Raw genomic sequence first — 26,340 nt, forward strand, 5'->3', positions numbered from 1 at the left:
CACTGAAAGGGAGGACAAACTGACCTACTACAGAGAGATTCTACGTAGTCAGTTGGCTGATGCCTATCGGCCACATGGTCCATCCACTCGCAGGTCTGACTCGGGGGGCCGTCTGCGCTCACCTTCCACTGCCATGGCTGCTGGGGAGGGGTGGGAGGAGCAGTACCAGCTCAATCAGCAGCAGCCTTAGTCTACAGTCGCTGATGAGTAGCTTTCTTCACCCGCATAGTGAAGCAACTCATCAGCAGCAGGCAGACATGGAGCAGGACCTGAACCAGCAGGTGGTGGCATACCTTTACATGGCCATGCCAACAACCTTTGAAGATCCGCTGTACTTCTGGGCAGCCAAACTTGATTTATGGCCACAACTAGCAGAGTTTGCCCTGGAAAAGCTGTCCTGCCCGGCCAGTACTGTGCCATCAGAGCAGGTTTTTAGTGCGCCCGAGGCCATAGTCACCCCAAGGCGAACTCGTCAGTCCACTAAAAATGTGGAGAGACTGACGTTTGTCAAGATGAGTCAGGGATGGATAAGCCAGGATTTCCAGCCACCAATGCCAGATGCCTGAGTAGATTGACCAAGCTGCTACACCAACATTTCCCAATTATGGTTGGTTATGACTGCTCCTGACTCATTCTGTGTCTTTCAGGAACTACTTGTCTCCTTGCCCTCAGGCCTTGGGCCTTCAATTTTTGGATGTTTAGCAGTAGCTAAATACATGCTTAATGCAAATTTCAACATTGACTTTTTAATGTAAGGGGATGGTTATGAAACCCTCTTGGGTACTGCGAATGACTGCTCCTGACTCATTCTGTGTCTTTCGGGAACTACTTGCCTCTCTGATGCCTCAGGCCTTGGGCCTTCAATTTTTGGATGTTTTGCAGTAGCTAAATACATGCTTAATGCAAATTTCAACATTGATCTTTAAATGTAAGGGGTTGGTTATGAAACCCTCTTGGGTACTGCGAATGACTTCTCCTGACTCATTCTGTGTCTTTCGGGAAATAATTGCCTCCCTGATGCCTCAGGCCTTGGGCCTTAAATATTTGGAAGTTTAGCAGTAGCTAATACATGCTTAATGCTAATTTCAACAATGATCTTTAAATTCTCGGCGCTCTGCTAGGGCCTTCTCCTACCCCACCGGGGCTGATCCGTGGACCTCACTAAACCATCCAATCGGTGGTAGAGACATGCTGTGTGTACAAAGGGCAGGGACTTAATGAACCCGAGCTTATGACCGGCGCTTAGTTGTGATTCTTCTTTCCTGGCAAATAATTGCGATCCCTGATCCCTATCGCAAAGGGGGTTCAGCGGGTTAGTCGCACCTGTCGGTGAAAGATAGACACACACTGGTCCGTTCAGTGTAGCGCGCGTGCAGCCCTGGACATCTGAGGGCATAACACACCTGTTATTGCTCGATGTCGAGAGTGATCGTGCAATGTAAGGGATTATTAAAGCCTCTTGGGTACTGCTGATGCCTACTCCTGACTGCTCCTGTGTCTTTCAGGAAGTACTTGACTTCCTGATGCTTCTGGGCTTGGGTCTTTAATTTTAGGATTTTTGAAATACATACATTCATGCTTAATTAAAATTTCAACATTTATGGTGCAATGTTAAGTTGTGTTTTTTCAAATTTTCTGATAATTATCACAGTAATAAACTTGAATTTTCCACAATAATAACCATTACACCAATGAACGATTGTTGCGTGTGATTTTTTTAAGTAAAATTTTCCAAAAAAATACGCAGAGGGATGAACTCTGCTTCTTTATTTAATAAAAAATTATTTTATAGAAGAATGTCTTTTGGTGGTCAACCGTCCTGCATTATAGAGTCTTCTGGACTTTTGGAAATGCGCTTGTTCTTAAACAAAGATACAAAAAACAAAAATGGCCGGTCAGGGCTATGGAGACGTTGTGCCTACATCTTACAGCCACATGAGCCCTGTGGGTGCTTGTGAGATTAGATCCTTTGTACCCACACGGCTGGGTCCGGGACACAAATTTTGATTTAAATTTCAAATAAAAAAATCACACATTTCAATGGTCTCCTCATGCATCAGCCAACTCCAGCCTGTGTCATTCAGGTAATATATGGTTTACTGATGGCGCTGCTGGGCCTGGGTCTGGGAATTTCAAATTTTCTCATAGGTAGCACCCGCTATCCATAAGTCTTATTCATAAATTCATACAATTGTTGTGTTTTTTTTGAGGGATTGTGAAGCCCTAGTGTATACTCGTGTGTCATTCATGCAACATATATGTAGCACCCGCTGTCCTAAATATTCTTAAAATTATTTTAAAAATGGTTGGTTTTTCTTTGGGATTCTGAATCCCTGGTGTGTACTCAATGCTGCTTCCTGTTACACTCTGTCAGCCCGTTGGTCCTGCGACAGTGTGCTACTCTGCCTCCACATCCTCTGTGTCTTAAGCCTCCACTGCCCGGACAAGTCTCAGTGGCCCTTCCATGTGTGCAGGTCACGGCCCTGTCACGCTGTTCTTCACATGGTTTGCCTTGGCGAGAAGTCTTGGAAACAATGGCCGGTCAGGACATGGAGACTTTTCGCCTAAATTTAACGGCCACATGAGCCCTGTGGGGGCTTGTTGGATTTGGTCCTTCGTACCCACGCGCTGGGGTCTGGGACACGGAAAGGTTGTTTTAAATTTCAATTAAAAAAATGATGGCGCTGCTAGGCCTGGGTCTGTTAATTTCAAATTTTCTCATGGGTAGCACACGCTATCCAAAATCTTTTTCAAAAATTTCTAAAATTGTGGTGTTTTTTGGGGGGGATTGTGAAGGCCTAGTGCCTACTCATGCTGCTGGCAACTCCGGGCTGTGCCATTCATCCACTATATGGTCTCCTCATGCTGCCAACACCTCCATGCTGTGTCATTCAGCCACTATATGGCTTCCTCATGCTTCAGCCTCATCCAAGCAGTGTCATTCAGCCACTATATGGTGTCCTCATGCTGACATGTCCATGCTGTGTCATTCAGCCACAATATATTGTGTCCTCATGTTGCCAACATGTCCATGCTGTGTCATTAAGCCACTATATTGTCTCCTCATGCTGACAACACCTCCATGCTGTGTCATTCAGCCACTATATGGTGTCCTCATGCTTCAGCCTCATCCAAGCTGTGTCATTCAGCCATTATATGGTGTCCTCACGCTGTCAACATGTCTATGCTGTGTCATTCAGCCACTATAAGGTGTCCTCATGCTGCCAACATGTCCATGCTGTTTCAGTAAGCCACTATATGGTCTCCTGATGCTGACAACACCTCCATGCTTTGTCATTCAGCCACTATATTGTCTCCTCATGCTGCCAACACCTCCAAACTGTGCCATTCAGCCACTATATGGTGTCCTCATGCTGCCAACACCTCCATTCTGTGTCATTCAGCAACTATATGGTGTCCTCATGCTTCAGCCTCATCCAAGCTGTGTCATTCAGCCACTATATGATGTCCTACTGCTGCCAACACCTCCACACTGTGCCATTCAGCCACTATATGGTGTCATCATGCTGCCAACACCTCCATGCTGTGTCATTGAGCCACTATATGGTGTCCTCATGCTTCAGCCTCATCCAAGCTGTGTCATTCAGCCACTATATGGTGTACTCATGCTGACAACATGTCCATGCTGTCATTCAGTCACTATATGGTGTCCTCATGCTGCCAACATGTCCATGCTGTGTCATTAAGCCACTATATGGTGTCCTCATGCTGCCAACATGTCCATGCTGTGTCATTAAGCCACTATATTGTCTCCTCATGCTGACAAGACCTCCATGCTGTGTCATTCAGCCACTATATGGTGTCCTCATGCTTCAGCCTCATCCAAGCTGTGTCATTCAGCCACTATATGGTGTCCTCATGCTCCCAACATGTCCACGCTGTTTCATTCAGCCACTATATGGTCTCCTCATGCTGACAACACCTCCATGCTGTGTCATTCAGCCACTATATGGTGTCCTCATGCTTCAGCCTCATCCAAGCTGTGTCATTCAGCCACTATATGGTGTCCTCATGCTGCCAACACCTCCATTCTGTGTCATTCAGCCACTATATGGTGTCCTCATGCTTCAGCCTCATCCAAGCTGTTTCATTCAGCCACTATATGGTGTCCTCATGCTGCCAACACCTCCACACTGTGCCATTCAGCCACTATATGGTGTCCTCATGCTGCCAACACCTCCACGCTGTCATTCAGTAACTATATGGTCTCCTGACACTGATGCCACCACCAGGCTCTGTCATTGCGCTGCTGTGCGGCAGTGATTCTAAAAGCGATGCCGGTAATCTGCATGTTTTTCTGAATAACAGTATTATTTCACTAACCCAGCACACTCCATATGCGTTTTAGAACACAGTAAAGTGTTCTATACCCCTATAGAGGCTGTATGTAGGCTATAAATAGCCTTTTTTAATATAGATTCGCTGCGAAAAAATTTGCATCGAAATGAACTTTTCCGGAAAATTCGTCGAATCGTCCGAATCAAATTTTTGAAAAGTTCGCTCATCTCTAGCTATAACATTAGGAAACAAAAGTGAAAAATGTACCCAAGTCATGAAAATGGGATGGGGGCACTAGGGGAGCAGATTATGCATTGTAGTTGCACCTTAAAAGCAAAATCTCCAAACCCAACCCCTCCTTGAGAAAAAATAAATAAATATACATATATATATATATATATAGTATATAATGTTGGCAAATAATATCACCACCTATAGTAATGACTGACTAATATCACCTATTACTGATTTGAAATCCCTTCACACAGAACAATATTCCCTCCCTATACAGTGACCACATAATGTTAGGTAAAAACTCTCCCCAGGCTCTACAGACCACTTAAATGGTTATAGTATAGCTACAGACAGTGACTAACAGGGAATGTCTTCTTAGAGTAAATTTGTTCACTTTTCCTTTTCATCTCCATTTGGCCTAAGCCAATAAGACTCCTCCTGGCCATATCTCATCTCAGCATAATCTGCTGGGCAAACATCATATGTTCTCTCCATCTGTATTGCCCCAAATAGAACTAGTGCCAGCTTTGTGCCCCATATAGTAGTTGTGCCCCCCCTGCAGTAGTTATACTTTAGGCCACCTTATATGGTAGTTAGGCTTGCATGTAATAGTTAATTGTGAGCCCCCCATATATTAGGCCACACTTTATAGTGGTTAGCCCCCCTATACAGTAGTTAAGCCTCCCACATATTAGTTTGCCCCCCATTTATTAGGTCATCCCATATTGAAAGCCTCTTACATTGCCACCATGCAGTAATTTGGCCTTGCACATTGCGCCATATAGTTTTTAAACTTCTCTTACTGCCCTCATACAGTACATAGGCCCATTTTACTGCCCCTATATAGTACTTAGGTCTCCATGTAGTAGTTATCCTCTCACAAATTAGGTTATTCTATATAGTAGTTAGACCCCCCCCCATATTGTATTTAGGCTTCAAATATAGTAGTTAGCCCCATGTAGGATTTAAGCCCCATATGTAGTAAGTAGGCCCACTATGTAAGGCCACCCCAAACAGTAGTTAGGCCCCTTAAAGTTAGGCCCCCATATATTAATTAGGCTATCACACTGTCTCCTTGTAGTAGAGAGGCCTCCAATATAGTGTATAAGGTAGACCATGCTCAGACTATCACACTGCTTCTGCCAGCTTGCCTTTTTTCTATAGGGCTTCCTGGTGCTGTGTGATCCCCAAGCAAGCAATACACAGGAACCTGGCCATCCACATAATCTAAAAGAAAGCATGATTTATGAAACCAGGCCACCTTTTTTTGCTTGCTTCATGGTACAGTTCTGTGGACATTGGACAGCCGGGTCATTATGACTTGTTTGTTATGAAGCACCATAAGCAACAAGCTACAATTTATTCTGTTATGCCACTTACTTTTCATTAACTTTTACTACAATTTGTGCTACAGTAGTTTTCTGTGGGACCACTGAAGAATGGTTCTGTAAGTCAAGATGGAATTTGCGTGGAATAATCATGTTAAAATCTACGTAGCTTCTGCCTCGAATTATCCTTGCACCAAATTCTGTCGAAAGAATAAACATATTTTTCTCGCAGAATTCTCTAGTTAAAGCCCATTTATTAAATGGAACTTTGAATTTCAGCGCTAAATCCTGCTGGAACTTGTTCTACAAATATGTGCTAATTCTACATAATTTCTGCTCCATTTTACAATGAAGCAGAAGGAGGATTTCATTGGTTAGATTTCTGCAAGTAAAATGTCCTTGCTGAATTCTGGGGTGTTAACATATCCAAGTGTGTGTAAATAAATTGCGTAAAATATAGTAACGTGCCACTTTCCATAAAGCAATTGTTTGCCATACTAATAACTTTCTAAGGCTGGGTTCACATATGTCCGGCATCCGGCATAGATGAACTCAGCCTAGATCTTGACACAACTGATGCCACAAATGATGACAACTTGTCATCAGTTTTATTGCCTCCAGCGTCCATTGTTTCTGGACGGCAGACAGGGGAATGCAGCAAGGCGTCAAACCATCCGGTGTCAAAATTGAGATGCTGGATGATTGAGAACTGTCCCATCCAAATAAATGGGATCAGTTCTAGCATCAGTTTCCCTCCGGTGCACGCCAGAGGGAAACTATGCTAAACGCCTGATATATGAGAACCCAGTCTAAGCCTACCAGATCCCATAAAAAAGAAAAATATGCTGAATATTTTCTAAAATGGTGTTATTATGTATACACAAGTAAGAACCTAAATTTCAAACATTGCTTCTACAGTTGTCAGTTGGACAGGCTGCAGCTTCAAAAATTAAAGAAACTCATGGCCTTAACTATACAGTTGGAAGTGCATCTCACATACTGTGTAAGTAATAACACTTTTACTATGTATGTCATGTTTGTGCTTGCATGGCATGTATGTACTGTATTCTCTAAAAGAGACAATGTTGAAGACTGTTTCATCTGTACTAATGAGATATTTTTGCAAAGTGATTTATATCAGTCAAAAACATGTATAGGCCGCTGCAACCCGACAATAGGGACAATAGTATTACTGCCAGAGGAGTTCTAATGTGAAAAAGGTTGTGTATCCCATACAAACTGCGAACAATGTATAAAGTGGGGGTATACTTTCCTCAAGTCTGGGCTTGATTATCACCAATTTATATCAGTGCTGCATGAGAATGCAGTGCATGTTTTTTTTTGTTTTGTTTTGTTTTTTTTTAATATATTTTTTATGTAATATCACAAATAATTTGTATGATACTTTTTTGTGCTATATGAATGTGCTATATATCATGTATCAGTGTTCCTATAACAATATATTCATGTGCACCCATTTAAATACAGACACACACATACTGTACTAATTACGTAGCCTCTTGAGGATGCAGGGCGTAAATGTATGTCCTGAACCCGCTCTTGCAGTTTAACCCCTTAAGGACTCAGGGTTTTTCCATTTTTGCACTTTCGTTTTTTCCTCCTTACCTTTTAAAAATCATAACCCTTTCAATTTTCCACCTAAAAATCCATATTATGGCTTATTTTTTGCGTTGCCAATTCTACTTTGCAGTGACATTAGTCATTTTACCCAAAAATGCATGGCGAAACGGAAAAAAAAATCATTGTGCGACAAAATAAAAAATAAAAACGCCATTTTGTAACCATTGGGGGCTTCCGTTTCTACGCAGTGCATATTTCGGTAAAAATTACACCTTATCATTATTCTGTAGGTCCATACGGTTAAAATGATACCCTACTTATATAGGTTTGATATAAGTAGGGTATCATGACTACATGCAGGAAAATGTATATGTTTAAAAATGTCATCTTCTGACCCCTATAACTTTTTTATTTTTCCACGTACAGGGCGGTATGAGGACTAATTTTTTGCGCCGTGATCTGAAGTTTTTATCGGTATGATTTTTGTTTTGATCGGACTTTTTGATCACTTTTTATTCATTTTTTAATGGTATAAAAAGTGACCAAAATACGCTTTTTTGGACTTTTGAATTTTTTTGCGTGTACGCCATTGACCGTACGGTTTAATTAATGATATATTTTTATAGTTTGGACATTTACGCACGCGGCAATACCACATATGTTTATTTATTTTTTTTTTTTTACACTGTTTTATTTTTTTATGGGAAAAGGGGGGTGATTCAAACTTTTATTAGGGAAGGGGTTAAATGACCTTTATTAACACTTTATTTTTTACATTTTTTTTGCAGTGTTATAGGTCCCATAGGGACCTAGAACACTGCACACACTGATCTCCTATGCTGATCACTGGCGTGTATTAACACGCCTGTGATCAGCATTATCGGCGCTTGACTGCTCCTGCCTGGATCTCAGGCACGGAGCAGTCATTTGTCGATCGGACACCGAGGAGGCAGGTAAGGGCCCTCCCGGTGTCCGATCAGCTGTTCGGGACGCCGCGATTTCACCGCGGCGGTCCCGAACAGCCCGACTGAGCAGCCGGGTCACTTTCACTTTAGAAGCGGCGGTCAGCTTTGACCGCCGCTTGTAAAGGGTTAATACCGCTCATCGCCGCGATCGGCGATGTGCGGTATTAGCCGCGGGTCCCGGCCGTTGATGAGCGCCGGGACCGACGCGATAAGGGGTTAAAGCATGCTCAGGAATTCAGCAAGCTTCATACTCGGTGGGTCCCGGCTGCGATCAGCACTCAGATCCCACAGCTAATAACGCACATCGCCAGTCAGACAAATCAGGCATTAATCCTTTAGATGCCGCAATCAAATTTGAACATGGACCATAAATGTGTGAAAACGATTGCTGGTAGCTCAGGGAGCTGATCAATACCACTGCACCTGATCAGCTGAAAGAACGGGCGGAGGTCCCTTACTGTGCTCATCTTTTCATATCAGTAATCCAATACTGCGGGAAGCCTCAGCATTACTACTATAGCCTCATCATTATTACTGCCTATGCGGCAGCCTGGGGCACCAATAACACCAATCAATGCTGTGATATGGCACAGGATTGTTCAGTGTATGCAATCAAAAGATTACATGTAGTAGTCCCATATAGGAACTAAAAATAGTTAAAAAAAAAAAGTAATAAATAAGAAGTCCTTTCCTAATAAAAATTTGAATCACCCCTTTTTTATAAACAAATTAAATAATATATTAACTTAAATAATATAAATAAACACATAAAAATAAGTAGTATCACTGCATATGGAAATATCAAAACTACAATATTAAAATAGGATGTTAAACTGCACAGTCAATTGTATAAACGTTTAAATAATTGCTAATTTTTGAGTGATCAAAAAGTCCCATTAAAACAAAAATAGTACCAGAGAGTGAAATAAAACCTATATCAATTGGCTATCATTGTACTTGTATGGACCTACAGAATAAAAATAACACGTCATTTTTACCAAAAAGTGCACTGCATAGAGACAGAAGCCACAAAAAGTTGCAAATTGGTGGTTTTATTTTTGTCATTTTAATCAATCAGATAGGCGTGACCTTAATTTTAATAAAAATCTCAGGTGATTGGCAGAAATATACAGTCAGGGGGTGAAAATGTTGTACATTGAGAAGCAGTAAATAAGAGAAGGGTGACTTAAGAAAGAAGTGCTTGATCAGGGCATCCTAAGCAATTTAATGATCATGAAATATTATTTGGCTCGAAATTTTCAAATTACATTATACTGCTGGGGTTAACAAAATTATATGGTACAATATTTTTACTTGATCTTTTCTTATTGTTTTACACAGATAGTAACTCTGGTTCTTCAAGGGATTGGGCCACAGATCTCGAAATTCCTTTTTCATACACATTTGAGCTAAGAGATAATGGAACGTATGGATTTGTTCTTCCTGAAGACCAGATTCAACCTACATGCGAAGAGGCTACAGCTGCGATCATATCTATTGTCCACTATCTAAATGAAAAACATTTTAATGGTGCATCAGGAAGCTTCTCTGACACTTTGTTGATTAATCTAAGTTTTTCAGTAGTCATTGCCACATACTATTCTTTATAGTGATTAAGATAGAATAGGTAAAACAAAAGTTCTAAATGATTTTGTTTGGTTCCTTGGCTGCCTACATATTGCGGCCAGCTTAGTGGTGTAATTTTTTCCTAAAAGAATTCAACAAAATCCAACATGTCTTTTTCTATTTATTGCTTCAACACTTTGTATAAAGATAGGGGTATAGCTTTGGATCACCATATCCTAAAGTGTGTGACGTGAGAGGATCAGCTATGCAATGTTTATGGCCACCAACTGACATGGATTTCAATCTGCTAGGGTTTTTTGCCAGCATGTTGCAACAATATATTAATTTTGTATAGTGGGGGGGGGGAACAATTTTTTTCTAATTAACTGGTGGCAGAAAGTTAAATAGATTTGTAAATTACTTCTATTTAACCCCTACAGGACCCATGACGTAACGGTACGTCCCGACACCCTGGGTCTTAAGGACCAGGGACGTACATTTACATCATGGGCAGTTCTAGTCCCCGCCGTGCACTGGGCGGGGATCGGAGCAAGATGCCTGCTGAAATCATTCAGCAGGCATCCCGTTCAAATGCCCAGGGGGGTCATCAGATCCCTCCATGTCGGCGATCGCGGCAAATCGCAAGTGAATTCACACTTGCGATTTGCGCGATTCCGGGTCATTACGGGTCTATAGTGACCCGGTGATCCGGAATGTAAGGGGGATCGCGGGTGTCTAAGACACCCACGATCCCCCTGAAGGCATAGGAGTGAGGTGGCAGGGGTGCCACCCCTCCTATCCCTGCTATTGGTGGTCTAGACGCGACCACCAATAGCAGATCGGGGGCGGGGGGGTTTACTTTCGTTTTCCCCATCCTGCCCACCCACAATAGGTCTTTTCTGCTATTAACCCTTGCAAAAATGTGAAATTTGGGGGGGAAACACACATTTTAGTGAAAAAAAAAATGTTTTACATATGCAAAAGTCGTGAAACACCTGTGGGGTATTAAGGCTCACTTAATTCCTTGTTACGTTCCTCAAGGGGTCTAGTTTCCAAAATGGTATGGCATGTGTTTTCTTTTTTGCTGTTCTGGCACCATAGGGGCTTCCTAAATGCAACATGCCCCCCAAAAACCATTTCAGAAAAACGTACTCTCCAAAATCCCCTTGTCGCTCCTTCGCTTCTGAGCCCTCTACTGCGCCCGCCGAACAATTTACATAGACATATGAGGTATGTGCTTACTCGAGAGAAATTGGGCTACACATATAAGTATAACTTTTCTCCTTTTACCCCTTGTAAAAATTAAAAAATTGGGTCTACAAGAACATGCGAGTGTAAAAAATGAAGATTGTGAATTTTCTCCTTCACTTTGCTGCTATTCCTGTGAAACACCTAAAGGGTTAAAATGCTGACTGAATGTCATTTTGAATACTTTGGGGGGTGCAGTTTTTATAATGGGGTCATTTGTGGGGTATTTCTAACATGAAGACCCTTCAAATCCACTTCAAACCTGAACTGGTGACTGAAAAATAGTGAGTTTGAAAATTTTGTGAAAAATTGGAAAATTGCTGCTGAACTTTGAAGCCCTCTGGTGTCTTCCAAAAGTAAAAACATGTAAATTTTATGATGCAAACATAAAGTAGACATATTGTATATGTGAATCAAAATTTTTTTATTTGAAATATCCATTTTCCTTACAAGCAGAGAGCTTCAAAGTTAGAAAAATGCAAATTTTTCATCAAATTTTGGGATTTTTCACCAAGAAAGGATGCAAGTTACCATAAAATTTTACCACTATGTTAAAGTAGAATATGTCACGAAAAAACAATTTCGGAATCAGAATGATAACTAAAAGCATTCCAGAATTATTAATGTTTAAAATGATCAGTGGTCAGATGTGTAAAAAACGCTCTGGTCCTGAGGTGTAAAATGGCCTGGTCCTTAAGGGGTTAAAAGTACTTATTAGCTGCTGTATGCTACAGAGAAAGTTGCATAGTTGTTTTCTGTCTGACCATGTTCTCCCTGCTGACACATCCATAACAAAAGAGGGTACAGAGGTAACAAGTGAACCCAGGCTCAGACACCTGGATTAAACAACACATGGTAAGTAGGAGGTCCTGCTGAAAAGTGTGCTTTAGGCCAACAAACTTCATGTTAGCTTCTGATGCCAGTATTCTAGCATGTAAATAAGAAGAATCTGACACCCTGTTCACCTGCACTAAACCAAGTGGAGTGGGTTATAGTGTGGGTAAACAGCTTTACAAAGAGGGGTTAAGTCCCAAGCCAGGGAATAACAGAAAACTAAAAATAAAGATATCTGAAGAACCGCTGAACCATTTTTAAACAGGTAAGAAGCGTTTTAATCAGGATCACCCGCACTACAAGCCTGTGTAACAGGTTTAGTGCGGGTGATTCTGATGAAAGATTTCCTTTAAGTACAATTCACATCTAAAAATATATGCAAAAATGTAGACATACAAAGGTGCACACTGGAGCAATACCCACATGTGACAGAACAAATGATAGCTTGGCCAGGGGTCGTCCACCCCTACGATCGTTTCAGACTATGTCCTTCTCCCGGAAGAAGGACGTAGTCCGAAACAAGTACTCTAAAATTGAGATATATATTGTGAGATAAGCTCTGGGATCGTCTTTCACCGAAGCCAAAAGGACATGCTTTCAGGCAGGAGTAACCTGGGATTGGATGGTATTAACCCTATGTGTTCGTGACGCCAGTGTGGTTTTCGGGTTCCGGAACACCACACGCCCGGATTCTCCGCTATAACACGGGCTAGTAGTGAATAAAGAGTCCACAACCAGTTGAGGTTAAACGAAGGCTTTATTGAATATAAGACAGGTGTAATTATCTTCACAGCTATGGCCAGAATTCGCAGAGAAGTGACCAGTACCCAGAGGAGCTCGCAGCTTGCTGGACCAATACTTAATAAACTTGACTTGTAATTAGACTTGACTTGTAAATAGACTTGACTTGTACTATGTGCAGGGCTTGACTAACTTCAGTGACAGCAGACATAGACTTGTAGACTTACTGGAGAGACTTGTAGCTTTGTGGTACTCCAAATGCTGAACATTTGACTCTAAGGCCTCTGGTGCTTGCTGCCTCAGCAAAGACCTGTTCTCAGATTAGATGGTAAGATCCAAGAGGGCTAATTAAAGATGGCCACCCCTTTACATAGCGGGGAGCTGGACTAAAGCCCATTGGTCAAGCTGTGGGTCATAGGTTAAAGCTGGTGCTCTCTAGGAGTACATGTTTGAACAAATCATATAATTGCATACCATTTAGACATAAATATCCCGTCTATGCTCTCAAAGTTGGTGTATGAACCCCTACTGAATCAACAGGAGAAAAAGGGGAGTCCCTGCAGGGGAGCCCCCAGGTCACTGAGGGACTCAACCTGACAGTGCCTACAGGTAGTACAGGAACGTGCACCTGTACTGGGACATCACAAACCCCCTCGCTTAACATAAGTTGTCCCCGACGTTAGCTTCTATCAGGCTTGAGGAACGAAGTGTCCGTGGGTCCATATGCAGTCCTGAGGCATTTTATGCACAAACGTCTATTTTAGGCTAGTGAAATAACATATAACATTAGAGTCTTTGTATAATAGTCCATACACACTTTTACTGGAGTTGAACAGGATTGTGAACAGGATTGAAGATTGTTTATGACTGTACATATACTGTTACTTTACTTGTAAGGACCTTTTCTATGCACTTTATAACTGGACTATGTATATTATAGTTGGACTATGCATATTATAGTTAACTATACACAACTGACACTTTTGACTATGCATTTACTGACTTGCATAACTGTTTACTAGACTGAACATTAAATTTTTGACTATGCATGTGACATATTGTGCATGTGGTATACTGTACATGAATAGACTATATACTAGACATTATATACTAGACATTATATACATGATTAGACTTATGACTGTAGACTTAAATGCTCTGTCCTTGGGTAGCTCGCCAAGTCGGCCCATCATCAGATAAAATGGAATGTATCCAGTGGAGCAATGTATGGTATTGTTATAGATCTCCAACAGTTCTGGTAACAGCCGAGGCCATTCTTTATGTCTGGACACAGACCCTGCTCGCAACATGTGAATGGAGACTTGGTTGATCCTTTCACAGAGTCCATTCCCTTGCAGTTGTCATGAGCTTCTTACAGGCATGAATTTGGCATTACTCCTGGAAGAGCTGGGCCTCAAAGGCTGTTCCCAGGTCAGTCAGGACAGACTCTGGACATCCGAGGATTTGTACCCAATGGGAGTAGAACATCTGTGCTGTGGTTTTGGCTGTAAGATCTTTAACTGGTATGACTACAACCCACTTGGAATAGTGATCCACCATGGTGAGAGCATACGAATACCCAGGTGAGAGCATACGAATACCCAGGAATTTTTCCATGTACAGGGCGGTATGATGACTAATTTTTTGCGCCGTGATCTGTAGTTTTTATCGGTATGATTTTTGTTTTGATCGGACTTTTTAATCACTTTTTATTCATTTTTTTAATAGTATAAAAAGTGACCAAAATACGCTTTTTTGGACTTTGGAATTTTTTTGCGCGTACGCCATTGACCGTGCGGTTTAATTAATGATATATTTTTATAGTTCGGACATTTACGCATGCGGCGATACCACATATGTTTATTTTTTTTTTCTTTACACTGTTTTATTTTTTTTATGGGAAAAGGGGGGTGATTCAAACTTTTATTAGGGAAGGGGTTAAATGACCTTTATTAACACTTTTTTTTAACTTTTTTTTTGCAGTGTTATAGGTCCCATAGGGACCTATAACACTGCACACACTGATCTCCTATGCTGATCACTGGCATGTATTAACACGCCTGTGATCAGCATTATCGGCGCTTGACTGCTCCTGCCTGGATCTCAGGCACGGAGCAGTCATTCGTCGATCGGACACCGAGGAGGCAGGTAAGGGCCCTGCCGGTGTCCGATCAGCTGTTCGGGACGCCGCGATTTCACCGCGGCGGTCCCGAACAGCCCGACTGAGCAGCCGGGTCACTTTCAGTTTCACTTTAGAAGTGGCGGTCAGCTTTGACCGCCGCTTCTAAAGGGTTAATACCGCACATCGCCGCGATCGGCGAAGTGTGGTATTAGCCGCGGGTCCCGGCCGTTGATGAGCGCCGGGACCGACGCGATATGATGCAGGATCGCGGCGCGATACCGCTTCATATCGCGGGAGCCGGCGCAGGACGTAAATATACGTCCTGCGTCGTTAAGGGGTTAAACTTCTCTGTCACTGTCCATACGAGGGCTAGGAGCTCCAACTTAAATGAGCTGTAGTTAGCATCGTTCTTCCCAGCGCCTCGCAAATTACGACTGGCATAGGCTATTCCTTGTTCCTGTCCTCCTTGGACTTGAGATAGGACTGCCCCTAATCCTTCAAAGATGGCATCTGTATACAAGCGGAATGGCTGAGTGTAGTCTGGATATGACAGGATGGGAGGTTCTGTCAACAGGTGCTTCAGTGCTTGGAATGCCGTTTCTTGTTCCTTGGTCCATTCCACAGGTAGCTTCCCACTGTAGTTTTCCTTCGCTGTGCCTCGCAAGAGAGAGGTGTGGGGCTCAGCAATCTTAGTGAAGTGAGGAATGAATCGGTAGTAATAGCCAGCAAATCCCAGGAAACTGCTTACATCCTTCACCGTGCGTGGGGTAGGCCAGTTCTTTACGATTTCCACCTTGTCAGGATTAGGTAGGACTCCCTCAGCCTAGGTCAGCTCTTTAAAGGCATAGATCACGAAATGTTGGACACAAGTCCTTCACATTCCTAATCCTGTAACCTCACAAGTGAAGAGGCTTGTAGACATGTAAGACAAGAGACGGGTTAAAATTCCTTCCAGGTTGTAAAGGCACAGCTAGCATTTTCGGCAGTCCTGATCATAATAATCTCTGGATATCTCCTGAAACGGTCAAGACACTGTTAGATATTGCCAGCAGCAGCTCCCAACCACATTCCACTGTTTTGCTATTACATAGCTATAAGCATCACCAATGATAATGGTCCCAACCTAGAAAAGATCATAGTTGCTAAACCTCATTCCAAAAAATCAATCAATCATAGGTAAATTGGATATCGATGTTATATTCAGTTAAATACACATGCAGTGTGGGGCTTGTTTGGAGTAAAGAACGTCTCCATCATTCCTACTGATCTCATCAATAGTGGAGTATAGTGAATTATTATTATTATTTTTTAGTTTTTAATATTTTTGCTTGTATTCTTCTCTTTTTTTTAATATTATCTAAAGTTGACTTTTTGATTATAATGGAAGGCATATCATGCCTCTTCTATTATTCTAGAGTACACATCAACCCATCCCTCAACCATAATCCCTGTGATATTTATGAATAATCCCACTATGAGGTTCCCTCTCAAGTTACAACATGTAAAATTATATAAAGAAAAAGAGTCAAGGGGAATTGCACTCACCATCCACAAGTTTTATTCGTCAGAGTACGGGCACATATAGCGGAGGCAGGGGCACAACGGGACAAGTTGTTTCGCGCTAACGAGTGCTTCTTCTAGCCGAAGTACTAGAAGTACTTCGGCTAGAAGAAGCGCTCGTCAGCGCGAAACAACTTGTCCCATTGTGCCCCTGCCTCCGCTATATGTGCCCGTACTCTGACAAATAAAACTTGTGGATGGTGAGTGCAATTCTCCTTGACTCTTTTTCTCTGTTGATTATGTACCTACATTTGAATTGCACCACCGTAACCCACATCTTTGCCTCACCTGCACTGCCATTATTGCGCAATCCTACACAGACCCTAGTTCTGCAGTGCCGGATTTATACCACTCCAGTTCTTCATTCAGTGTTAAATTATATATTGTCCTCCAAAGAAGACAAGTGTAGAGATCTGATAGAAAAAAAAGAATGTGATAAGAGGGGAATTGATCCCCATAAAAACTTACCCAAGAATCATTTCTCAAACTCCAGATAAACGTGAACCCCTTTGTTGTGTCATCCGAAACATGAAAATGTACTCCAGGTAAATGTGAACTCCATGGTGGTGCCATTCTATAAAAGAAAATAAGTGAAGTGACCCAAACCCCGTGCCACACTTGATCCCGTCACCATGCATGTGTCTGCAGTCACCCCCCCCCTGTTTTTTTATACACGCAACACTACACTCCCACACATGAATACCCCCCCTTTATTTATTGTATTTAACTATTGTAATGTTCTCTTCATATAATGGTGCAAAAAGTATCTATACCATAACCAAGTAAAAGACAGTGTCTTAGAATCTAATGTGTTAGTATTCACTTATACTCAGTTTGGTATATATTAACAAACATTTAAAAAAACATGAGATAGAACATCTAACCCAAAACTAGAGAAACCCCATACTCACCCCAAAAAGCCTGTGAACTGAAGCTCTTCATTAAGTCCATGTGGTGCCTCTGTTCCCAATGTGTAAATCCATCTTGATTCAATTTGGAGTAGCCTGTTTATTGTTGGGCCACCACAAATGTTTGTGATCCCAAACACCCCACCCGGGCAATGAAGGAGTGGCTTGGTAAGAAGCATTTCAAGGTCCTGGAGTGGCCTAGCCAGTCTCCAGATCATAAATACCATAGAAAACCTTTGAAGGGAGTTGAAAGTCTGTGTTGCCCAGCAACAGCCCCAAAACATCACTGCTCTAGAGGAGATCTGCATGGAGGAATGGGCCAAAATACCAGAAACAGTGTCTGAAAACCTTGTAAAGACTTACAGAAAACGTTTGACCTTTGTCATTGCCAACAAAGTAAGAGATTCTGCAAAAATCAGCTCTGCAGTGGCGCTGCCTGGGTGGATTCACACGCAGAGTCCAGTTCAGGTACAAGTACCATGTATTTTATTCATACATGCAGCAGGTACAAGTGAAAATACCAAGATGTGTTTCAAGGGTATGCTCCCTCTTTTTCAATTGCAAATATGTGTGTATGGTTAACAGAATGTGGGCTTATAAGTACAAAAATAGGGTGCCAAAGATGGCGGGGGTCGAAGGTCAGGGTGGGCGGTACTGGGGGTCGGTGCCGTACAGTTCAGGGATTATGTGAGGAATTGTTCATAAAATATTCAATTCAAGATGGGATGTTGTGAATAGATCTGTAAAACAAGTGATATTCACTTTGTAACATTGTTTTAGTACTGGGTATTATTCACGTTATCTGCTAGATACCTTCTGATGGGGAGAATAGCGGTATTTGCCCGCTAAAGGGTTTGTGAAAGCGGCGACCAATCAGGGTGTGGAGCTGTGCTGATGTCACTAGGTGTCGGCCAACTGTATGTCTCCTGTGCTTGTTTTTTTTAATGTAGTGTTTTGTTGTGTTTTGCCGCGGGTTGTAGCAGAACACTTGATGCCTGTGTGACCAATAGACGTGTGGACATTGGTTGTATTGTGTTGTGATGTGGAGTTCATTCATCCTATTGGTCGGAGGGATGGCCAATCACCGCCAGTTCTTGGATGGCAAATGGACCAATCATAGTTGCGCCTACTTCGTCCGTGTAGAAAATGGGTAGGTGTCGGCAGGGATTACAGTGTATCAAATTCAGGATACTTTGTGAGCAATAGCCAATGGGCTGCATCTCGGCAATGTCGATTAGACCAATCAGAGCGCGGTCGGTAGTTTTGCATTGTGGATGTGGGGGAAAACACTTGAGCTGGTTTTGAGTCGGACTGAAGTCATTTCATCCAATCAGATTACTGCCTACTTAGGAGTGGGCTTTATGAAAGTTGGTTTATGGGAATTTGGTATCCTGGCTGTTTATGTGATGTGTTCAATGTATTCATTGAAACCCATAGGGGTTAAAGTTTTCATTTTGTAAATCCAGTAGTTTTCTCGTCATCAGAGTTGTGTATATCTTCTGTTGCAGGTAGGTGGGATGTGTTCAATGGGGGTCACCGTGAAATTTGAGATATCGCAGTTGTGTTTTGCGGATGCGTGTCTGGATACGCTATGAAGTTGATAGCCATTCTATACATTTGTGGGGTGCGTTTTGATCCTGGTGCTAAGCATCTGTGTTGTCCTCCCAATGTACTGGATGCCGCATGGGCATTCCAAAAGGTACAAGACGTAGGATGTTTTGCAGGACACTAGGCTCTTGATTTTGTGTGATTCTCCTGTTGTTTTGGAGGTTATTTCCTTGCAGCGGTTTATAATGTTGTTGCAGCATTTGCAGTTAGCGGTGCAGCATTTGACGGATCCTACTATTCCTTCACTCAGAGGGTTAAGTTTTTTGGTATTTTTGAGTTTCCTGGGGGACAGGATATTTCGGAGTGATTTGTTTCTCCTGAAAGTGATTTGGGGTCACGTAGGTAGTATATCTTTCAGGAAGGGGTCCATGCGGAGGATGTTCCAGTGAGATTGTAGGATCTGTTAGATGTTTTTATGATCGATGGAGAATATGGTTATGAAATTGTATGAATATGGCTTTTCTTTTTCGGGGGTTACGGTATTGTCTGGTTGTTAAGGTTGAAGGCACGTCTTTTGGTTTAGACTGCTGGCTTTCTTTTTGCTGTTCTTGATGAGGGATTTGGGGTAGCTTTTAGTTTTGAATCTCTCATTCAGGATCCTGCTTTGGGTGTGAACATTTTTGTTGTTAGTACAGTTATGGCATATTCTTTTGTATTGGCCGTATTGGATGTTCTGGGTCCATTTCTAGAAGTGGCAACTGGTGTAGTCCAGGTAGCTGTTCCCATCGACACTTTTGAAAAAGGTTTTGGTTTCTATTTTTTTCTGTGGTTTGTGGGACACTACTACGTCCAGAACTATTACGTGATTCAGGTAGTGTGTGTGGGTAAATTGGATATCCCAGGTGTTGCTGTTTAGAGAGGTAACAAATCTGTTCAGTTCTTCTGTGCTTCTGTCCCATAGGATGAAGATATCGTCGAATATCCAATTTACCCACACACACTATACAATTTCATAACCCCATTTCCTACCGATCATAAAAACATCAAACAGATCCTACAATCTCGCTGGAACATCCTCTGCATGGACCCCTTCCTGAAAAATATACTACCTACGCGACCTCAAATCACTTTCAGGAGAAACAAATCACTCAGAAATATCCTGGCCCCCAGCAAACTGTTACACACCTGTATGCGGAGCTGTCATGAACTGGATGTGGATCCTTCACCTGTGTGGCTGATGTCTCGAACCATAACGGGGAGCGGAGTCTAAGGTGCCACTGGTCTTCACCAGATCCCGACGCAAAGCAGGATGGAATTGCAGCGGCAGGCGTCACCCAGGTCGCTACCCCCCGACATGGCACGACCACACAGGTAACTGGGCAAGGCAAGGTAGAGGAGGATGAGGCAGAGGCGTAGTCAACGTAGCAGAAGGTAAAGGCAGGCGTCAAAGGTTCGTAGTCAGTAAACGTAGCAGGAAGGTCTGGAACCCGGGTATGGCAAAAACAGGCTATGGAAATGCTTTCTCTTAGGCAATGAGCACTTAAGATCCGACAGGGGTGTGTGGAAGGTAGAAAAAGGTGGAAAAATGTATAATGTGCTGTTCAGGTGCATTACTAATTATGGGCGCACTGGCCCTTTAAATCTCGAAGCACCTGCACACATCACATAAACAGCCAGGATACCCGATTCCCACAAACCAACTTTCATAAAGCCCACTCCTAAGTAGGCAGTAATCTGATTGGATTAAATGACTTCAGTCCGACTCAAAACCACCTCAAGTGTTTCCCCCCCACATCCACAATGGAAAACTACAGACCGCGCTCTGATTGGTCTAATCGACATCGCCGAGATGCAGCCCATTGGCTATTGCTCACAAAGTATCCTGAATTTGAAACACTGTAATCCCCGCTTGCACCTACCCATCTTCTACTCGGACGAAGTATGGATTTTTTTTTCTCATTTTGTCTCTCATAGTTGAGGTATACCTATGATGAAAAGAATAACATTTCAGACCTCTGTCCCCACTGTAAATGCATGCACTTGCATTCGGTTATCTTGGTAACATTATCAGAAAGCTCAGCTAGTTCATTATTAGCCAGTAAGTAAAACTTTTATGGTTGACTTAATAACAGCCATCAGCATTTATATTGAAAGACTTTTTTTTTTTTTTTTTAACTACACCTGCAAACTCCTGCTGATACAGTATCTTCATCAATAAATCACCACGTTGGTATAATCATACAATAGTTTTATTCAAAATACACATATACACATAAGTTATGTTGATATTTTAAAAGCATGATAGTAGGAGAACATCCAGTAATGACAAATGTAAGGCAGCAATTAATATTATGCAATTAATAAGATGTACACACATAAATATGACTGGCAAAGACAAATATATATATTGTAATCAAAAAGTGACCTGTGCCTTTCCGGCAGTGCTCATTACTATATATAATTTCTGTGTACTGTGCACATTGTGCTGCTTGTTTACCATTGCAGGTTTTTTTTTCCACCTTTTTTTTGTCTATACTTTGACTAGCGTGCGCCTTATTCATCAATAACATACACCTTTTCTAAAAAAAAAAAAGAGTCAGACCAACAACCAGAAGCCTGGGTTCTCAATCAGTGGCGTCTCCAGCATTCATATTTAGGGGGGGCACATGGGGGGCCAGTGACAAAAGTGGGGGGGCAATTTTAAAACGTGTGTGTATGTATATGTATATATATATATATATATATATATATATATATATATATATATATATATATATATATATATACATACACACACATATACACACACACACACACACACACACACACCATGCAGAACATGTTTAATTTACCTTACCTTACCACAATACAGACCCCTGAATCATCACCACTTACCATAAAACAGACCCCATAATCAGACCCCACTATAATACAGACCCCAGAATCAGATCCCTGCATAATAGACCCCATCCCCCGGCATAATACAGACCCCAGTCGTGTTGCGCAATAATATACATACAGTTACATTAACTGACTCACAATTCACATCTTTTATGGTCGGCGTCATCCTCTTTCCTTCTGTTATCCATCTGGCTCAGACCGTCATGACGACTTCTTCCAGCCAAAACCCATCACTGCAGCATCTGCAAGACAAACATCTTAGTTTCTGCATTTTTTCCAGTGCCCTCCCCAGAAGTGCAGAATTCAGTGGAGTTTATTCCATTCCAAACAGTGTTACAGAGCAAGCAACGTTTCAGCGACCTGTCTTCACCTTTGCCAAGCACTAGAAGCGACGAATCGTAGCCTGCTCTGTAACTCTGTTTAGAATGGAATAAACTCCACTGAACTGCACTTTATACTTTGGTGTGCTGAGATTGTCCTTGGATATAGGTGGCTAGCTAGGTTGGTAGGAAGCCAATTAGGTAGATAGGTAGCGATGTAGATATGGAGGTTCATAGGTAGGTAGCAAGGTAGCTAAGTAGGTAGCCAGGTAGGTAAGTGGGTAGCTATGTATGTAGGTAGGTAGCTGGGTAGCTAGCTAGCTAGGTAATTAGGTTGCTATGTAGGTAAGTAGCTATGTAGGTAAGTAACCAGGAGGCTAAGTAGGTGGGTAGGTAGCCAGTAATAAGGTTGGAAGCCAGATAGGGAAGTAGCCAGGCAGGTAATTAGGTAGGTTTCAAGGTAGGGAAATAGCCAGGCAGGTAACTAGGTAGGTTGCCAGGTAGGGAAGTAGCCAAGCAGGTAATTGGGTAGGTAGCCAGGTAGGGAAGTAGCTAGTGCTCCTTCACATCATCACCCCCCTCTCACCTACACCCCCCTCACCTCCTCCACATCATCACCCCCCTCTCCTCCTCCACATCATCACCCCCCCTCTCCTCCTCCACATCATCACCCCCCCTCTCCTCCTCCACATCATCACCCCCCTCTCCTCCTCCACATCATCACCCCCCCTCTCCTCCTCCACATCATCACCCCCCTCTCCTCCTCCACATCATCACCCCCCTCTCCTCCTCCACATCATCACCCACCCCTCTCCTCCTCCACATCATCACCCCCCCTCTCCTCCTCCACATCATCACCCCCCTCTCCTCCTCCACATCATCACCCCCCTCTCCTCCTCCACATCATCACCCCCCTCTCCTCCTCCACATCATCACCCCCCCCTCTCCTCCTCCACATCATCACCCCCCTCTCCTCCTCCACATCATCACCCCCCCTCTCCTCCTCCACATCATCACCCCCTCTCACCTACACCCCCCTCACCTCCTCCACATCATCACCCCCTCTCCTCCTCCACATCATCACCCCCCCTCTCCTCCTCCACATCATCACCCCCCTCTTCTCCTCCACATCATCACCCCCCTCTCACCTGCACATCATCACCCCCCTCTCACCTGCACATCATCACCCCCCTCTCCTCCTCCACATCATCACCCCCCTCACCTCCTCCACATCATCACCCCCCTCACCTCCTCCACATCATCACCCCCTCACCTCCTCCACATCATCACTAGTGTTGAGCGGCATAGGCCATATTCGAATTCGCGAATATTCGCGAATATATGGACGAATATTCGTCATATATTCGCGAATATTCGCATATTCGTTATATTCCCGTTTTATTTTCGCATATGCGAACATTCGCGTATGCGAAAACTATCATATGTGCATATTAGCATATACAAAATTAACATACGCGAAAATTCGCATATGTGAAAATTCGCATGTGCTAATTTTCGCATATGCGAATTTTCGCATATGCGAATTTTCGCGCGCCAGTCTCACACTGTAGTATTAGAGCCTTCTTTACACCACACAAGCTGGAAGCAGAGAGGGATGATCACTGTGATGTGTACTGTGAAAAAAAAAAAAAAAAAAAAAACGAATATTCGTAATTACGAATATATAGCGCTATATTCGCGAAATTCGCGAATTCGCGAATATGCGATATTCGCGAATAATATTCGAATTGCGAATATTCGTGAGCAACACTAATCATCACCCCCCCTCACCTCCTCCACATCATCACCCCCCTCACCTCCTCCACATCATCACCCCCCTTACCTCCTCCACATCATCACCCCCCCTCACCTCCTCCACATCATCACCCCCCTCTCCTCCTCCACATCATCACCCCCCTCACCATCACCCCCCTCACCTCCTCCACATCATCATCCCCCCTCACCTCCTCCACATCATCACCCCCTCTCCTCCTCCACATCATCACCCCCCCTCTCCTCCTCCACATCACCCCCTCTCACCTACACCCCCCTCACCTCCTCCACATCATCACCCCCCTCTCCTCCTCCACATCATCACCCCCCCTCTCCTCCTCCACATCATCACCCCCCTCTCCTCCTCCACATCATCACCCCCCTCTCACCTGCACATCATCACCCCCCTCTCACCTGCACATCTTCACCCCCCTCTCCTCCTCCACATCATCACCCCCTCACCTCCTCCACATCATCACAGCCCAAATCCAGCCTAGAAGCTCTGATAGGGAAGGGAGAGAGATTGAGAGAGAAAGTGTACTGCATAGCCATAATCACCTGCTATTAGTGCCTAATATAAGTTGCGTGGGGAATCGTATTGTCCTCTATTAAGTGTAACCTGTGTGTACATAAGTGGTGTACGATTTTGTTCCTGCTAAGGTCTTAAGGGCCTAGTTACTGTGAAAGACCAGCCAAAAGTACACACCTGCTGCTGTTCGAGACAAATACTGTTTTAAGTGTAGTGTAGCGTATTGTACCCCCCACATAAAGTGGGGATGAAAAGTTTGGGCACCCCAGGTAAAAATTTGTATTAACGTGCATAAAGAAGCCAAGGAAAGGAAGCCTGCATCAAATTACAGATTAGACATTCTTAACCCCTTCCCGACCTATGACATACCTGTACGTCATGGGTGGCAAGGTGTTCCCGACCCATGACATACAGGTACGTCATGAACATTACTGCCGCTACTCGCGGCACCCCGCAGCGCCCGGAAAGATGGTGGCTATCACTGATAGCCAGCCATCTTACCGTGCGACCACGGGGGGTTTCATCCCCCGCCCCCCACCCCCAGCGATCGCTGCTATCAGCTGGTCAAATCTGACTAGCTGATAGCAGCGTTTCGCTATGAAAATACTTAGCAGCGCGGTGTGTGAGTCTCGATCACAGGGATCGGGACACACACCGCTCTGCTAAGTGTCCCTGACCCGTCCCCCGTCGTCACTTACCCGTCCGAGCGGTGTCCCGAGCAGTCCCGGCGTCCTCCATGCGGTCCCGGCTGCGCTCCGTCCCGGAGGTGAGTTTGCAGCAGCAGGGCGGCATCTTCATTGGCAGCAGTGAGATCGCCGTAAAGCGATCTCACTGCTGCCTCTGAGAGTTTCAAAACTGCAACTCCCAGCATGCCCAGACAGCCTTTGGCTTTCTGGGCATGCTGGGAGTTGTAGTTTTGCAACATCTGGAGGTCTACAGTTTGGAGACCACTGTATAATGGTCTCCAATCTGTGCTCTTCCAGATGTTGCAAAACTACAAATCTCAGCATGCTCAGTCTGTCCAGGCATGCTGGGAGTTGTAGTTCTCTAACATCTGGAAGAGCACAGATTGGAGACCATTATACAGTGGTCTCCAAACTGTAGACCTCCAAATGTTGCAAAACTACAACTGCCCAAGCATGCTGGAAGTTGTAGTTCGGCAACATCTGATCCTTCAGATATTGCCGAACTACAACTTCCAGCATGCCTGGGCAGTCTGGGCATGCTGGGAGTTGTAGTTTTGCAACAACTGGAGGCACGCTAGTTGGGAAACATTGTCCGTTTCCTACCTCAGTGCCTCCAGCTGTTGCAATTGTTGCAAAGCTATAACTCCCAGCATGCACTGACAGACCATGCATGCTGGGAGTTGTAGTTTTGCAACAGCTGGAGGCACACTGGTTTGGAAACACTAAGTTTGGTTGCAAAACACTTGAAAGTTTATTACTTAACTTAGTGTTTCCAAACCAGTGTGCCTCCAGCTGTTGCAAAACTACAACTCCCAGCATGCACGGACAGCCAAAGGGCATGCTCGGAGTTTGCAACAGCTGGATGTTTGCCCCCAATGTGAATGTACAGGGTACACTCACATGGGCGGAGGTTTACAGTGAGTGCTGCAAGTTTGAGATGGCGCAAATTTTGCGCTGCAGCTCAAACTTCCGGCGGCAAACTTGCTGTGAACCTCTGCCCATGTGACTGTACCCTAAAAACACTACACTACACTAACCTAAAATAAAAAGTAAAAAACACTACATATACACATACCCCTACACAGCCCCCCCTCCCCAAAAAAAATTAAAAACGTCTGGTACGCTACTGTTTCCAAAACGGAGCCTCCAGCTGTTGCAAAATAATAACTCCCAGTATTGCCGGAAAGCCATTGACTG

The 26,340-nt window shown here is 43.5% G+C and overlaps 1 protein-coding gene across 1 annotated transcript in view; it reads left to right on the forward strand.

Moving 5' to 3' along the window:
* Nucleotides 1-26,340, forward strand: part of LOC130285299 (carboxypeptidase O-like) — a 188,439-nt gene that overhangs the window by 147,547 nt on the left and 14,552 nt on the right. Inside the window, exons 11-14 of the mRNA XM_056536655.1 lie at nt 6,780-6,864; nt 9,749-9,987; nt 13,969-14,054; nt 14,155-14,379. Coding sequence (XP_056392630.1) covers nt 6,780-6,864; nt 9,749-9,987; nt 13,969-14,054; nt 14,155-14,379 — 635 coding nt within the window. The remainder of the gene's footprint in view (nt 1-6,779; nt 6,865-9,748; nt 9,988-13,968; nt 14,055-14,154; nt 14,380-26,340) is intronic.

The sequence above is a fragment of the Hyla sarda genome, chromosome 8 (assembly GCF_029499605.1).
Source record: "Hyla sarda isolate aHylSar1 chromosome 8, aHylSar1.hap1, whole genome shotgun sequence".
NCBI lineage: Eukaryota > Metazoa > Chordata > Amphibia > Anura > Hylidae > Hyla > Hyla sarda.